We start from the raw sequence: 16,558 nt of genomic DNA on the forward strand, positions 1-16,558 counted from the left end.
ATGGACTTCAGAGAAAGCTGGGGGAATGAACAAAGAAAAAGAGGTTATGGATTTCAGAGAAAGCTGGGGCAATGAGGTTACATGGAAGGAGCTGAAGGGAGAAAATGAGGTCATTGCATTTGAAGTTCAAAAATTATGTAAAAAACAGATGGGGTGAGAATATGCAGATTTCTGGATTTGGGAGCATGACTTATGGTGCTGCCATGGATCTGCAGATATGTCTGTAAGACTATCATATAACTCATGGAAAGCTACCAACTGAAAAGAGAAAAATGCACAGGCTAAGTTTCCATGTATAAGACTGAATTCTGATGAAGATGTTGTGTTTGAGCTTACATTCAGAGAGTGAAGTGAAGAAATAAAAAAAAAAGCTACATGGATCTACTAGTCTTAATGTTAGTCTGAGAAGAGTAATGCTTTAAAATAAAAAAAGACAGGAAAAGAGTAAAAAATTTCATCCTTGTACACCCAAGAAGTTTAAATTTATAACAAACAATACTTTGTACAGAAAGGCAGACTCATTCTCATCTACATCCATAAGTTAGCTGTGTAATTAGAAATGAAGAATGTATAAAAATAGGCATAACTGATTAAAATTACCATGGAAGTCTTCTATAGAATCATTAGAAATCTGAAAGAAGTTTAAAATACATTTTGAAGAATATGTTGGCTTTTATAGTAAATATGTAATTTTCAAAATGCACTACTTTATGTATTCATGTTATGCCAAATAATCTACTACTTGTTAAAAGTAACTCTCAGCAATTTAATTATAGGTCACAAAATGGGTACACAATCCTAAACAATGTGTTGTAAGTCTGGACAATAGACATTTTAAGTAATTTGATATTTTCCAACAAAGATATATATCCCACATTTGCTTCATATATTAGTAGAAAATAATATTAATAATTGAAACAAAATTACATCATAATTACTGCCATCATCACTATCACCAGGTATAACCAGACAGGGTGGTCTGGTTTGTGATGACACTGACCCTAGAGCCTCTTAATCACTGATTCCCAATGCCACCTCCCTGTTTTTATAAACATGAAGAGTTTATCCAAACTTCTAAGATTTATCCATCTAGAAGACAAATACATCTCTCAGATTCATCAGAAGGCTCAAAACAAATCTATGCAAAATATTTACAGGAATGTGTAAAACACTCTTATCATTGACACATTGGTGTGTATCTCTCTAATACCAAAGCAGATCAACTTCAGGTTAAAGGTCAGGCAGTATGTGTTACCAAAGAAGTTTATAATTTGACTCAGTGACCACTGCTACAGGAGAGGAAGGGTCAATAATCACAAACAAGGCAAGGTTTTAGTACTACAAAACAAGAGTCCCAACCTTCAGAGTCATAGGAACTGCAGCATCTTCTCTCTAATAAGATGCATGAAGATTGGCATTAACTTGACAGAATCCTAGGCACATCAGAAAGACAGTTGTTCACTGCTTACTAAATGGATCAAGTGTAGTGGCTCCCAGCTGTCTTGGTCTACTCTTGCAAGATTCCCAAAAGTTGCTTGCATCCATCTACCATTTCTCAGGTACCATTATGTTCCTTCTCAGGTCTTTGATGGGATTGAAGACTAGCAGTTATAGTTGCAACTTAGTATATATAATATCTTAGATAGAACATATTAAGTATTAGATTAAGGTTCTTTAGGATAGGACACCTTTTGGAATGATCTTTATAACATGCCATTTACCTATGCTCTATACTTCTTCGGATTTTTGTATGTGTTTCCTTCTTGATATTGTTTGCATTGGTTGTAGTTCCATCTTATCTAGGTCATTATCCCTCATTATTCCTGAACAATATTTGATAACCATTCCTTTGTATATATTCTTGTATTAGTTTAGAACCTTCTTATTTAGACAAAAAGGGGGAGATGTAGTGGGTAGCCATTCCAGCTTGGATCTGGAAGTTCCAACCCCCATTGAGACTCTGGCAACTGTCACGCCTATGAGGCGGGGTGAGGGGAGGCGTCTGGAGACCCGAGATCTGGATGGGCCAGTGCTCTCTCGGTTCCGGGACCCTGGACGGTGGAGGTTGACCGAACAGAGCTCCAGAGGACACCGCTGAACTTTGATACACCTTCCCCAGACCCCACAACCTACCTTTCCCTTTTTTGTAAGTTACCCACTAAATAAATCTTCCTTTTAACTATGTGGAGTGGCCATAATAATTTCACCAATAATCAAGCAAAACTTAGTATTACCATTTACTACTCTAAAAATCCAAGTAAAAATTATTTTCCTAGACTGAGTCCTGACTGTGGTACAATAGCATGTTTTAGAAAATATACATAAACAAATATAAATCAATTAGAAAGCACATATTTATACACTATAAACAAACAGTAGTACTAAACAAAGATTAGCTTAAAACCCCTTTTATTTATAGAACATATTAATAAGAATGTTAAGAGACACACTTTTTGATTAATTTTTTTAATTATGTGTATGTGTGAGTGTGTGCCATATGTACAAATGTGCCAATGACCAGACAAGGTTGTCAGATACCCAGAGCCTGAAGTTGTGATCAACCCAATGTAAGTCCGGGGAACTAACTCTGCAAAAGCGGCAAACACTTTTAGCCTTGAGCCATCTCTCTAGCCCCTAAAGAATGAAAGTTTTAATTGAAAGTAAATGATTGATAACTATACAAAATACTAATAATAAATGTGAAATAAATTTAGCTGCATAAATTTAAATTAATTCAAACTTATGGCTGAGCTTTCTGATAGATCTGTATATAATTTTTAATGGAAAAACTACCAACAAAGTAGCATCATTTGCATGGTTCTACTTATATCAAGTTCAAAAATAGGAACTGCTAATTATAGCAGCAGAAGTAAAAAAAAAAAAATGATCACTGCTAAAGTAGACAATGGATAGCATGGGGCATTAGGAAGCCTTCTGGTAATGTTCTCCTAACTGGCATCAAAAGTAGTTACCTGGGTATGTATAAATACCAAACTTAATTGAACCACACGTTTAAGTTTTGTGCACTTTATTGAATGCATATTGGACTTCAACTAAAATAATTTTGAAATTCTAGACTTAGGAAGTCAAGATCCTGATTGGACAGAACATAATGCCAATCTTCCATAACTCCACCTCTCCTGCTTTTCTCCTGACTGGTGTCCCTGGAGTAGAATGGGCTCATTCCTGGATCTCCATCCCCTTCTGCTGCCTCTATTTAACTGCACTATCTGGAAATTCTTTGATCCTGTTTGTAGTCCTTACGGAGCCAACTCTCCATGAACCCATGTACTATTTCCTGTCTATGCTATCCACCACTGACATTGGCTTATGCATCTCGACAATGGTGACAGTGCTGGGAATACTCTGGCTCAATGCCAGGGAGATCAGCTTCAGTGCCTGCTTGTCCCAGATGTTCTTCATTCACCTCTTCACGTTCATGGAATCCTCAGTGCTCCTGGCTATGGCCTTTGATCGTTTTGTGGCCATCTCAAACCCCCTGAGATATGCCACCATTCTAACTCATGCAAGGATTGCACAGATTGGTCTGGCAGTCATTACTAGGGGGACTGTCATTTTGACCCCACTGGTCCTGCTCCTTAAGCGTCTATCATTCTGCCATAGCCACATGCTCCACCACTCTTATTGTTTCCACCCTGATGTGATGAAGCTGTCGTGTTCAGACACAAAAATCAACAGTGTATTTGGACTAACGGCAATTATTTCTACTGCTGGAGTGGACTCTGTCCTTATCCTGCTCTCCTATGTCCTGATCATTCGCTCAGTTCTCAGCATCGCATCCCCTGGAGAAAGGAAGAAGGCTTTCAGTACCTGCATTTCTCATATCACTGCTGTGGCCATCTTCTACATCCCCTTGATCAGCCTCTCCTTTGTCCACAGATTTGGAAAACACGCCCCACCCTATGTGCCCACTCTCATTGCAAATGTGTATTTGCTCATCCCCCCTGTGATGAACCCTATCATCTACAGTGTGAAAACAAAGCAGATTCAGAAAGCTATTCTCAGACTTATATATTGCAAAGGACCTCATGTTTTGCAATCATTAAGCACATAAAGACTTATTTCAAGATGAGAAGCAATTATAACACATTAAATGTTAGAGTGATATGGATCTAGGTATAATCCGATCAAACAGATTCAAAATAATCTTCTCAAATACAATTTTTTTAATCACCAGAACACTTACTCAGATTCTCATTATCTCTCAGCTTTCTTATTTTGTATTTGATTTTTTTAGCTTTTATTTTATTTTTAATTTAAATTTTTTCATAAAATATGTTTTATCATGTTTTCCCTTTCCCTAACCCCTCTCAGATTCCCCACCACCTCCCTACTGACCCAACTTTATGTTATTTCTCTCTCAGAAAAAAAGCAAAAATAAAATAATAAAATCAAAATGAACAATGAATAAGACAAAAACTAACAAACAAAACAAAACAAAAATTCCACAAAAAAAAAAAAACATAAAAACAACAAGCCAAAAATTGTTGGCCAACAATTCCTAGGCATGGGACCTGCCTTGGAGTGTAGTTAATATACCCAGTGATACTCCATTGGCAAAACTGACTTTCTCTTTCCCAGAAAGTATCAATTACATGTGTTTTTAATTAAGTACTCAACTGGACAGAAATTTTAAAAGAAAAATAAACATATCTCGGGTTTACTTCCTATATACAAACTGAATAAGTTCGTAACTTCTATAATCTACTTCAACTTTCTATTAATTTTAACACATGCCTCACTGTCTCAAGAGTATAAGAAAATTAGTCCAACTATTCCTTTAGATTTTTGTACTTTTCTTGGTGGTGAACTTTACTGTCCACTCCACTTCAATCTTTCACCACTTTCCACCTCAAAGTTTTGTGGTTTTATGACTTATCTTTAAATATCTTCATTAAGTTTTTCATAATCTCTCCAGTGATATTCAACACTGTCTTATCACCTGCTTTACTAGTGTTTTGCTCTTATCTGTTCACTTTTATATGAATATGAGCATTGATATGCATGTATACTAATCACTCAAGTTCTCACAAGGATATAAATTACATAGATAAAAATTGCCTTGATTTGTAAAACATATACAATACCTAACAGAATATTATCCATGAAACAGGCACCCACTGATAGTTGTTGATACTGTTTCTAATAGTCTTTCATATATAGAACAATTAGAACAATTCCAATGCAGCCAATTCCATTTCATGTATAATATGTATGACGTAAGAAATTGCTTTTATAACTGGTGGCAAACTTTCTACCTATATCATCTAACAATTTACCTTAGTTCTGACACAGATAATGTTAAAAACAATTACTTGAGAAGCTGAGTTGTCCATACCTTATCCCAGTTTGAATAAAGTGAAATCTATGCATGATTTAAACTATATTTTTTCATGAGTAAGTCTCCCCATTGGGTTTTTTATTTTCTGATATTCTTTAACTCCCAAGGTGCTAGCAAGCTAACAAACTACCCTTCACCACTTCCTCCCACATACACTGCTTTCCTATCTTTTTTCTAACATTAAAATTTCTGATCTTTACCTTTGGGCTTAGTCTAGAGCCCCTCAAAATGTTATGGCTTCCTCTTTGGTCTATAGATGTCCAACTTTGTCATTTTCCTTCTGTTTTCTACAAAATAATCAGAAAAAAACTTTTTAATAGCATTTTTGCTAAAGTTTAATTACAGAAGAAATAACGATTATGCTCTGATTAATAAAATATGGTACAGAAAAGGATAAAGTCCTCCCTGCTACTCTCTTCAAGTCTAATCAGTAGTTCTACTTTCTCAAGTAACAATAGTATATTGTTGATTCTTATCCTTCCTTCTACATTGAATTTAAATATATATTCAAAAGAGTTACATTTAAAGCAAAATTTTATTATTTATAAACTGGAAAAAACTATAAAATTCCTAGGAACACTTTATTTGCATTTGCAATTTCCATTTTTGTATGTTTGGCCTAAGAATGATGTTTCATATAGACCTAGAGATGTATGGATGTCTACCTGTAGGAATCCCATTGGCATCAACCCTTGACTCTCAAATTTCCTACTATGATTACTCCAAAACATTGCCTATCAGGTTAACACCTTAGACTATGACAGCAAAATCTAAGTTTGATCCTTGGGATTCTCACGGGGAAAAAGGGAGAACTGACTACTGCAAGTTTTCCTCTAATCAATCCAAGCACGTACACGCACGCGCGCGCACACACACACACACACACACACACACACACACACACACACCTAAATAAATAAAAATAAGTTCTACACCCACCCTCAAAAAAAAATGTGGCAGTCTGATTTATCCTAACCCTACTTTACACACTCACTTTTTTGTTTTGTTTTGTTTTTAAGATAGGGTTTCTTTGTGTAGCCCTGGCTGTCCTGGAATTCACTATGTAGACCAGGGTGACCTTGAACTTAGAGATCCACCTGCCCATGCCTTCTGAGTGCTGGGATTAAAGGTGTAGGCCACCACCTTTTTTATGATAATAAGAACATTTTTATGACAATAAGAATGTTGCACATTTTACCATAGAACTATCCATCTCTAAGTTCTTGTGGCCTTAGGAATAGAACACTCAAGACTTTACTACTCTTCAGACAGCAAAATGTATTTCATGTCTATGCAAACTAGATTAGGAAGATAATGAGAAGCTAAATATAAATTTGATTTCCACAGTAAGAAATAAAATTGGTAAAGATCGTTTTTCATTAAAGCATTCCTTATAAATGCATCTTATTTCAGGAAATATAATAAAGAGCATGAGTATTGTGTAAATCATTAGAAAAAATAGTAAATAGTACATCTTCACTTAAGTAGACATAAAGAACCTCTCTCCCCCCAAAAAAAATGAAAGACAGTCAAGATTAAGCTTAATAATGCTCATGCACCTGTTATTACAAATACTAATGACATCCAAAAGGAACATCATTCACAAGATAAAAATTTAACTGGCATTAAATATTGGTGATGGCATCTTTCCTCTGTGAAATGTTAGGGTGAATGTAGAAAAATCATGGTTGGTACAAGGCTAAACACAGTTTGTTATTTATTATCTCCAGTTTCTGTCTCTGTATCTCTCTGTCTCTATCTCTGTCTCTGTCTCTCTCTCTCTCACACACACACACACAAACAAACATACATACATACATACATAACACACACACACACACACACACACACACACACACACACACACACTGTAGGGGTGAAATAACTCTGCCTAGAATTAGTTCTAGAATATAGGATGATTTTTGTGATCTCCTTCCCAAAACAATATGGAAATTACATCCTTACACTTTTCATATGTTCAACATTGATACTTTCCCTGACAAAATTTTAATATCAATCACCAGTTTTTTAAAAAGCACCTCATCAACTGTGTATGAAGCTACTGTGTAGGTAAGTTGTGAAGATCTAATGTTCAACATACAGATAGCTAATAATACTATGCTGTAAACTTGAAATCTGTGGAGATATATTATGTACCCTAGTAAACTTGCATGAGGATCAGAGAACAGAGCCAGCCACTAGATTAGACACAGAAACCAGGCAGTGGTGGCACACACTTTAATCCTATCACTCACTCGGGAGGCAGAGATCTGTTTGGATCTCTGTGAGTTCAAGGCCACACTGGGTTACATGAGACTGATCCAGTGTAGGAGAGAAACATAGCCAGGTAGTGATGGCACACACCTTTAATCCCAGCATTTGAAATCTCATGCCTTTACTTGGGAAGCACACAGACCTTTAAGCATTTAATTCCAGGAAGTAATATGGCAGAGAAAGGTATATAAAGAATGAGAAAATAGGATCTCACTCTCTTTAGGCTGAGGAATTCATGGAGGTAAGAACTAGTGACTGCCTGTTCTGCTTCTCTGATCTTTCAGCTTTCACCCTGATATCTGGCTCTGAGTTTTTTATTAAAAGACCATCTAAGATTTGAACAACAGAAATCAGCTATGAAAGTTAATTGTGAAACTTATCAAAAAAGAAGTACCTGTATGAGATGATGGCTGTAGTAATTAGCTAGACATGCACTGTTAAATTACTCAAAACAAAGTTGAAGCTTTAAAAAGAATCTGCTTCATTGTAGGATGGCTTTTTCAGGTGTAATATAGTCACCATCTTTGAGTATAGACTACTTTGGTCCAGAAGCCATGGCAAAGGAGTACAGAGATATAATGGTAGCTAGGTCTATGGAAATTGTAATAGTGCCATTGATACTATTCAGAAGAAGAAAGAAGAGAATCACAGGACCCTCATCGGGGATTCCACACATTGCACCCTCCTGCCACACTCCAGTAGATGCAAGAATATAAAAGAAGTAGAATCTTAATTGAGAGGAAAACTCCATGGTGAGGCTCCCAAACAGTGAAGAATGATTAAATACAGCACTTCAGATGGGCTGTGTGTTGACAGGAAGTAACCATTACAAGTGTGTGAACACAGTGCCCACATAACTAATAGATTTCATAATTGAACTTTGCAGTAAGGATATTATTGGAAGAATCCTCATATTACTCATATTACAGGAAGAGATGTAGAATATTTTAGAAGAACATTCTTATTCCCCAGAACATCGATATGAGCAGAGAGGAACACCCGCTGCTGTCTTCAAAGATTACAGCATTGGCACCTGGAGCTGCTTTCTGAAGTGCTTTATTCTGGCTCTGGATCATTTCTAAAACTGAAGAGTCTTGAGCACATTTCTGTTAGGATTTCCAAGTATCTGATTCTAGAATGGACAGGTAAGGGAAAACACGGTTTTTTCAAATGAGGCCATAAAAATTCTTGTTAAATAATAAAATTTTTATATTTGGTACATATAAATCTTTAAAGACTGTAGGCAAACATTTTAGCAGGTGTTGTTAAAAACACCATGTGGGCAACAGCACTTTCTAAGTGATTTGCTTGAAAGTACAAGATTATACAGGTTGCTCTTTATTATGTAAGTGATGTTGACCACTATATTCAGGGAAATTATTCTTAAAAGAAACAAATGCAGCTTTTGTTCTTTTTAGGGTTGCTGAGTTGAAAACAGTCTTTCCTGATGCTGGAGAAAAAAATGTGGCAAACATCAGTTTTCTGCCTACACTGGGAAATAGAAAGAACCATGAAATATGTTTTCCATTAAAACTATATAAATGTCAGTTCAATAATCAGATTAATATGTCTTAATTCAAAGACAATTACTCTTCCATCTGTCTGATCTATAGCTGGCTGCACTTGGGCCTCTGGATATCAAGAAAGATGGTGTCTTCATTTTCACTCACATCCTAGGAAAAGTTTTTTAACATTGCCAACTCAAGTTTAAAGAAAGACAAAAGACATAAAACCAATAGAGGACTTCTTGTTTATATGATATTATTGTATGATGCTTCCATATTTGTGAGTCTAGAGATTTTACATACTGACACTTTTGAGATTCCATCAAAGATCTTCCACTAAACAGCACTGCTTTCTCAGAGGCTTTTTTGATTTGGACATACTCTAAGACAGTATTCTTAACAATTAAATACAAATAGTGTGGGCCTCCTTCTTCCTCAAGGATCATTGACTACCGATCCACGAGATTGGAGGGAGCAGAAGAAAAATTCAGATGACTGTAGATACAACGGACATAGGCCTTCAGGAGATAACTTCAATGAGACAACTGAACTTTATTCTAGAGTATGAGAAATATATAGGATTAGGAAGCCTGGGAACAAATCCTAATTTGCATTAAATGGCACAATCCATTTAATGGATTTAATCCATTTAATCCACAATATAGCTGGATTAGTGAAAGCAGGGCCCTATCAAAATGGCTAGACTGTTAAGGCAATTATCATGTGGACAGCAGGGAAAGAGCGGTTGCAGGGAACTATGTTAAGGGTCTTCCTTAAGATAAGACATGTATCCAGGCCTAGAGACATTTCCAGATAAGGTTAGGTAGGGAGCAGGAAGCCCCTCCTGTGGGGGAGGGAGTCCTCCATGTTGCCAAACATAGAGAGAGCTGCCAAGCCATGGTAGGCTGCAACATCTGACCATCAGAGCCTTCCAACAATGTAGCTTTCTTTTCATAGGACATATTTGTACAATCTTTGCATAAGCAGACCTTGAGAGATAAGCTTCAACCCAGTAGGCAAAGTAAAATTCTCCCTCTAACACCATAGCAACTTCCAACTTCCCAGTCCCTTCGCTGGCTCTTTATAGTTTTCTCAGAAGGAATCAGACATCAATCTACATTTGTTTCCATTTCTCTCTGAAGGCACCACTAAGTCACCCCAACCTACTTGGCTATTCCTCCTCTGTTGTTCCAGAAAACAAACTAAATACAGCTTCCTCTAGAGCAGTCCTTTTCTCAAGGCTTGTAATAAAACCTCATCTGGCAATACTTCCCTCTCCATATCAGAAGGTACCTTGTCTATTACTTCTGCATCCCAGTTTCCTGACCTCAGGGGAAAAAAGTTCTTAGAAACAAGGCTAAGAGAACAAAGGCTAGTAGTTCTTGCAGAAAAAGCCACTTGCCTCTAAAATAAGATGCTGAGTTAGCTCTACCTTAGGGTGAGCAGAGCATTTGCCTAGATCCCTACAGATGATGAGTGAAATCTGCCTCTTTCTTTTTTCTGGTTCTAGGATCTAGAAGGGTGTAAAGAAACAGCCTACATAACACCTCCATGCCTGTATCTGGGTGGAGCTTTCCAGAGACTTTAGATGAGAAAAAACTAAGCTCATGGCAATAAAAAAAAAAAACCTACTAAAGTACAAGAACAACATTTACTTCATCTGTAGGTGAGATGGAATATGATCTCATTGATGTCAGTATTAAGCATCCCAGGCTCCAAAGAGCTTGCAGATTTGCTTCAAATTGACACACAACACCAAGGAGCACTTAACATTTCTTCTTTGAAGCACTGTGAATAGTTAGTAAACAAAACTTATTCAAGCAACTTTGATTAAATTTTTTAATGTTTTTATTAAGCATTTTTCATTCAATGTATTTTATAATATTCTTTCTCCTTCTCCAGATCCTCCAAGAGCCTACCCACCTTTCTACCCACCCAACTTCACACCAATTAAACATCTGATAGAGAGTTAGTGTCTTGAAAAGAAAAAGAACTAAACAAACAAGCAAACGAAACACTAAACATCAATAAAAGATGTGTTAAAATAGAATTAAATCCTTTCCTCTCTCTGTCTCCTAGGTACCCTCCCTCCAACCTACCGGTGACCCTCACTATCAAATTGATAGCACCTTTTTCTTTGATTACTATTGTTACACACAAACACATATTTGCGTATACATAAATGTGTGTGCTTATATGTATACACAAATATGTAAATACAACCTACTGAGTCTATTTTTATTGCTTGTGTGCACATGGTTTCAGAGTTGACCACGTTGTATTGAACAAATAATAAGGGGGCTCATCACTGAGAGAAGCTAATTCTCCCTCTCCTGATAGTCATTAATTGCCTATAGCTCTTTGTCTAGGGGTATGATTCAGTGAAATTTTCTCTCTTCCATGCTAGCATATATATTGATACTGATTCTGAATTGCTTATGTAGCCATTTCTAGGAGAGACTATTTTACAGCAAATTTCCTGATATTCTAGCTCTTGTGGCCTTCCTCTCCCTCTCCTGTGATGTTCTCTGAGTTGTGGATACAGGAGTTGCTTGAAAACTTTTAATGAAAAGACTATTTTCAAAATGATGAGAGAGCTAAGAAAACAAGTAAAGGGTACTGAGAAACTAGAAGACCAGTAATTTTTTTTAAAAAATCTTTACTATCTGATGGGCCAGATGGGAGAAAGAAACACAGTCAACACAGTATATCTCTTCAAACTCTGCATTATCCTGCCAATGTCTTCCATTTTGTTAATGCAGCCTGGAGTTAGCCAACCGTAGAACCTGAGTAAGGTTATCCTATTGAGACCAAAACTCTTGTGTCAGGAGATGCACAGAGGGGTGAATAATAGAATTTATGAAAGCAGGACAGAGAAAATAATGAGCCCAAAATTCCAGTCTATCATCTAAGTACAGAAATGACATATATTCAACCTTTGTAGGGAAATCCATTAATTATCAGAAACAGGAGCAACTTGGAAAGCTGAGTGTTAATCACAGAATGAAGAGTAATGCACCAGGGATCCTGATCCCACTGCCAGGGTCACCTCAAACAGACCAAGCTACACAACTGTCTCCCATATGCAGAGGGCCTAGTCCAGTCCCTTGCAGGTTCCACAATGGGTGGTCTTACCCTTTTGGAGGAGGGGCTAGGATGGGATGGAAGCTGGGAGGGGAATAGAATGAGGGACAAGAGGGGGATCTGTGGTTGGTATGTAAAATATAAAAATATTATAAACAAAAATAATTAAATTAAAAAAAAATGCAGTAATTTCAGTCTCTGAGCAGCCTACAAACCCCAATACAAAAGTGGATGTAGACATAACCTGTAACTGTCATTGCCCATTTTAAATAAAAGCAGAGTTAGTTGCCAAAAAATGAAGAATAATTATAAAGGAGAAAAAATACATGCCTCCAAGACAGACCTTAAATTTATCAACTAGCATCTTCCTAAATTATGTCATAATAACCTGTGAAGCATGGAAACACCAGACCAGTTACAGTTAATAAAAGGTTATTGCTTTTATTATCAGCATTCAGGGCGACAGGACCAAATAAAACCCTTTTCATGACTATAGTGAGCTTAATTATGTAACAAACACCTTGGTCCATCATGCTGATCTTGAAGAAATTATATCTCAGCTCAAAATCTATGGCCTACTTTTAGTAAGCAGACAGCAAGTCTTAAATCACATACATTATTTGACAGTTTCTGACTAATTCTCTTAACTGGAGGATGTTAGAAGGAAATTAGAAGATGCTAGAATCTTGTGTTTGACTGATGTATTGTCAGTACTCCTACAGTAATATTTTCTGCATAATGACATTATTTTGATGTCTATTTTTACTTTTCCCCCATGATCCATTACAATATAATTATGCTGTCTCAAAACACAACAAACCAATAGACCCTCTTTGGGACTTAGAACCTGAACTCAATTAATGCTAATCTATTCTCCTAAGGAATAAGGTATAATATGGAAACACCCTTTCCCTGAGCTTGAGTCCTGGCTCAGTAGCGCAGCACCCTCTCAAGGGAAATCTTCGTGTTAGCTCAGGGGAAGCTTGCTGTCAATGTTCTAGGTTTTAATAACCCCAGGTCCTCTTTGTTCTCAAACTATACAGGTAAAGGAAACTCCGAGAGTTATTCATTCCACATCCCTTTATCAGTTTCATTGTCCATTAGCTTTTTATACAGTTACTTACATTAAATAACCTGTGTAGTTATTACTGGTATCATTTCTATAACCCTAACTACAGGGTGGCTGATATCCCCACCATCATTTGTCTTGATCAAGAGGTCCAAAAGTAACATTACAAATATAATCAAATTAAAATATTTCTACATTCATTTTCTTGTAATTTGAACAGCCCAAATAAAACTAACTTATTATATAAATATCTTTTCGTTTTCTTTATTTTTGAGAATTTTATGCATATATATATAATGAAATATGATCATACCTACCATGTCTCCCTCCAGTTTTCTCCATATCCTCCATCAGGCCACTCTCAATTTCATATATTTTTGATAACCACTAACTCCTGGTACTCTTGCTCATTTGTGCATGGGTGAGGCATTATCCACCGGAGCACAGGAAACCAGCAAAAAGCCATAATCCTCACTAAAGAATTGGTCTCCTTCCCCTGGCAACTATCTACTGCTCTTTGGTATGGAGTAGAGATCATCTACCCTATCAGTGCTGGGATTTTGGCTGTCTTGATCTCATTCGGGTCTTGTTTAGGTAACTATAGTTGTTATGGGTTCATGAGTGCAATATCCATGTCAGGCCCATAAGTCAGCATTTCATCGATCTCTTTCCCATCCTATAGCTCTGACATTCTTTATGTCTCCTCTGAAGGTTTCTTCCTTCTGGCTAGATTTCATAGTTCCTGAAGGTACTATTCGGGCTTCTGGGGGATGGAGACATTAATGGCCCTTAGCCTTCCAGACAAGACATGCCTTTGTTGAAATAGTGTGACACAAGTGTTATGCAATCGCTGCCACTTTCTGATTGGATTTGAAGCATGTTCCATAGGAGGAAGCTTCATACCTGATACTGTAACCCTGCTCCAAGCCCATGGCTAGGGAGCTCATACGCCCAAAATAGAACCTGATGTTGTTATTTTGCTCAATGATCATGATGTCAAATTGCCTTCTAAATATTTATGTTTATACGCACAGACCTGGGATGCTCTCAGCCTTGGTCAGAGAAACTTCTTTATGTACTAGGAAACAATCAACAGGGAGATACAGAACTGGTCAAGTACTAAAAAAAAAAAGTGACTGAGTACTCAACCCTAAAGAGGACAGCTGTATTACCTTACTCCCTCACCACCAAGTCTCATGAAAATTTAATTAATATGTAAAAAATCTTTAGAAAATCATGAGAACAGAATTATTAAGTAGTAAACACAACACCAGTACTGTGAAAGAAATAATACATTAAATATGAGTAAAACAGAGATATTTTTCTTGGATGACTTATACTAAAATTCCAGAAACTAGGAAAATGTATGAATATTTATCAACTGGTCATGGAGATACACTATTATAAATTTGGTAATTTATATGAGTCATTATTCAGTATAATTTTTACTTGTATGTATCTGTGTGTTTTATTTTTTAATTTAATTTTACATATCAGCTACGAAATCCCTTGTTCTGACCTCCCTTCCCCACAGCCCATCCCCCATTCCCATCTCCTCCATGGCAAAGACTTCCCTGAGGATTGAGTTCAGTTTGGTAGATTCAGTCCAGAAAGGTCCAGTCCTCCTCCCAAGCTGAGCCAAGTGTCCCTGTATAAGCCCCAGGTTACAAACAGCCAGCTCATGCACTGAGGACAGGTCCCGGTCCCACTGCCTGGATGCCTCCCAAACAGATCAAGCTAATCAACTGTCTCACTTATCCAGAGGGCCTGATCCATTTGGGGGTTCCTCAGCTATTGGTTCATAGTTCATGTGTTTCCATTCATTTGGCTATTTGTCCCTGTGCTTTGTTCAACCTTGGGCTCAACAATTCTCACTCATACAAACCCTCGTCTTTCTCACCAAATGGACTCCTGGAGCTCCACCTAGGGCCTGGCCCTAAATCTCTGCATCTGGTTCCCTCAGTCATTGGATGAGGTTTCTATCACAACAACTAGGGTGTTTGGCCATCCTATCACCAGAGCAGGTCAGTTTGGGCTGTCTCGACCATTGCCAGTAGTCTATTGTGGAGGTATCCTTGTGGATTTCTGTGGACCTCTCTAGCACTTTGCTTCTTCCTATTCTCATGTGGTCTTCATTTATCATGGTCTCCTATTCCTTGTTCTCTCTCTCTGTTCTTGATCCAGCTGGGATCTTCAGCTCCCCTAAGCTCTCTTTCCCTTGAAACTTGCCCTTCATTACCCCCACTCATGTCCAGGTTGTTCATGTAGATCTCATCCATTTCTCTGTCATTGGGCAATTCCTGTGTCTTTTGGGGGTCCTATTTTCTAGGTAGCCTGCCTGGAGTGGTGAGTAGCAGTCTAGTCGTCTTTGTTTTACTTCTAGTATCATCCTATGAGTGAGTACATATGATATTTGTCTTTCTGAATCTGGGTTACCTCACTCAGGATGATTTTTTCTAGATCCATCCATTTGCCTGCAAACCTCATGATGTCATTGTTTTTCTCTGCTGAGTAATATTCCATTGTGTATTTGTACCACATTTTATTTATCCATTCTTCAGTTGAAGGGTGTGTCTTATTATCTATAAAAATTTCAAATACTTATTGTACATTTTACTATATAACAAACTGTATGCTTTAACACAAGTCTGTATCGCACTTTGACAACATCAACAACATGCTTTTCTACCCTGTCCTTTCTCACTGCTCTGCTTCTTATTAGTTCCCTTTGCTGTACTAGGCAGTTTTGCTTCTGTTGTCTTGTGATGTATACATACACGATTATATATATATACATCTCTACAAAATCTGGAAACCACAATTGAGAGAAACACAGTATTTTTTCCTTCTGAGACTAAGTGAATTTGTTTAATATTGAAAACTGCAGTTGCATCCATTTTTCTGCAAACTGTAACATTGTTCTTCATGATTAGAAGAGAGTCCATTGTGTATATACAGCACATTTTCTTTATCCATCCTGTTATTAAACATATAGGTTATTCTATAATTTCACTATTATAAATAGTGTAGCAATAAACTTTGAAGAGGACAGGTGCATTTCTTTCCATAAAGGAGATATATAAGCCACTTAACAGATATGTCTCTTCTTCCACTTAAATAGAAACACTCTACATTGCAAAACAAAGCTAAATGATTGTTTAACTAAGTTACTAAAAATATTTGATATTACAATCTGAAAATGTTCCTAATATCATGAAAAATATTTGAGGAAACAGTAAAACCTCCAAAAATCTGTGGCTCATA

General features: G+C 36.9%; 1 protein-coding gene across 1 annotated transcript; it reads left to right on the forward strand.

Moving 5' to 3' along the window:
• Positions 1–3,097: 3,097 nt before the first annotated feature.
• LOC114706654 (olfactory receptor 51F2-like) lies at positions 3,098–4,075 on the forward strand. The gene has a single exon (XM_028889146.1). The coding sequence runs from the start codon at positions 3,113–3,115 to the stop codon at positions 4,073–4,075; it is 963 nt and encodes a 320-aa protein (XP_028744979.1). The 5' UTR covers positions 3,098–3,112.
• Positions 4,076–16,558: the final 12,483 nt, after the last annotated feature.

The sequence above is a fragment of the Peromyscus leucopus genome, chromosome 1 (assembly GCF_004664715.2).
Source record: "Peromyscus leucopus breed LL Stock chromosome 1, UCI_PerLeu_2.1, whole genome shotgun sequence".
Lineage (NCBI taxonomy): Eukaryota > Metazoa > Chordata > Mammalia > Rodentia > Cricetidae > Peromyscus > Peromyscus leucopus.

What these genes read in the sequence shown, in the direction of transcription:
- LOC114706654 (XM_028889146.1), top strand. Translation starts at nt 3,113, where the DNA reads ATGCCAATCTTCCATAACTCCACCTCTCCTGCTTTTCTCCTGACTGGT.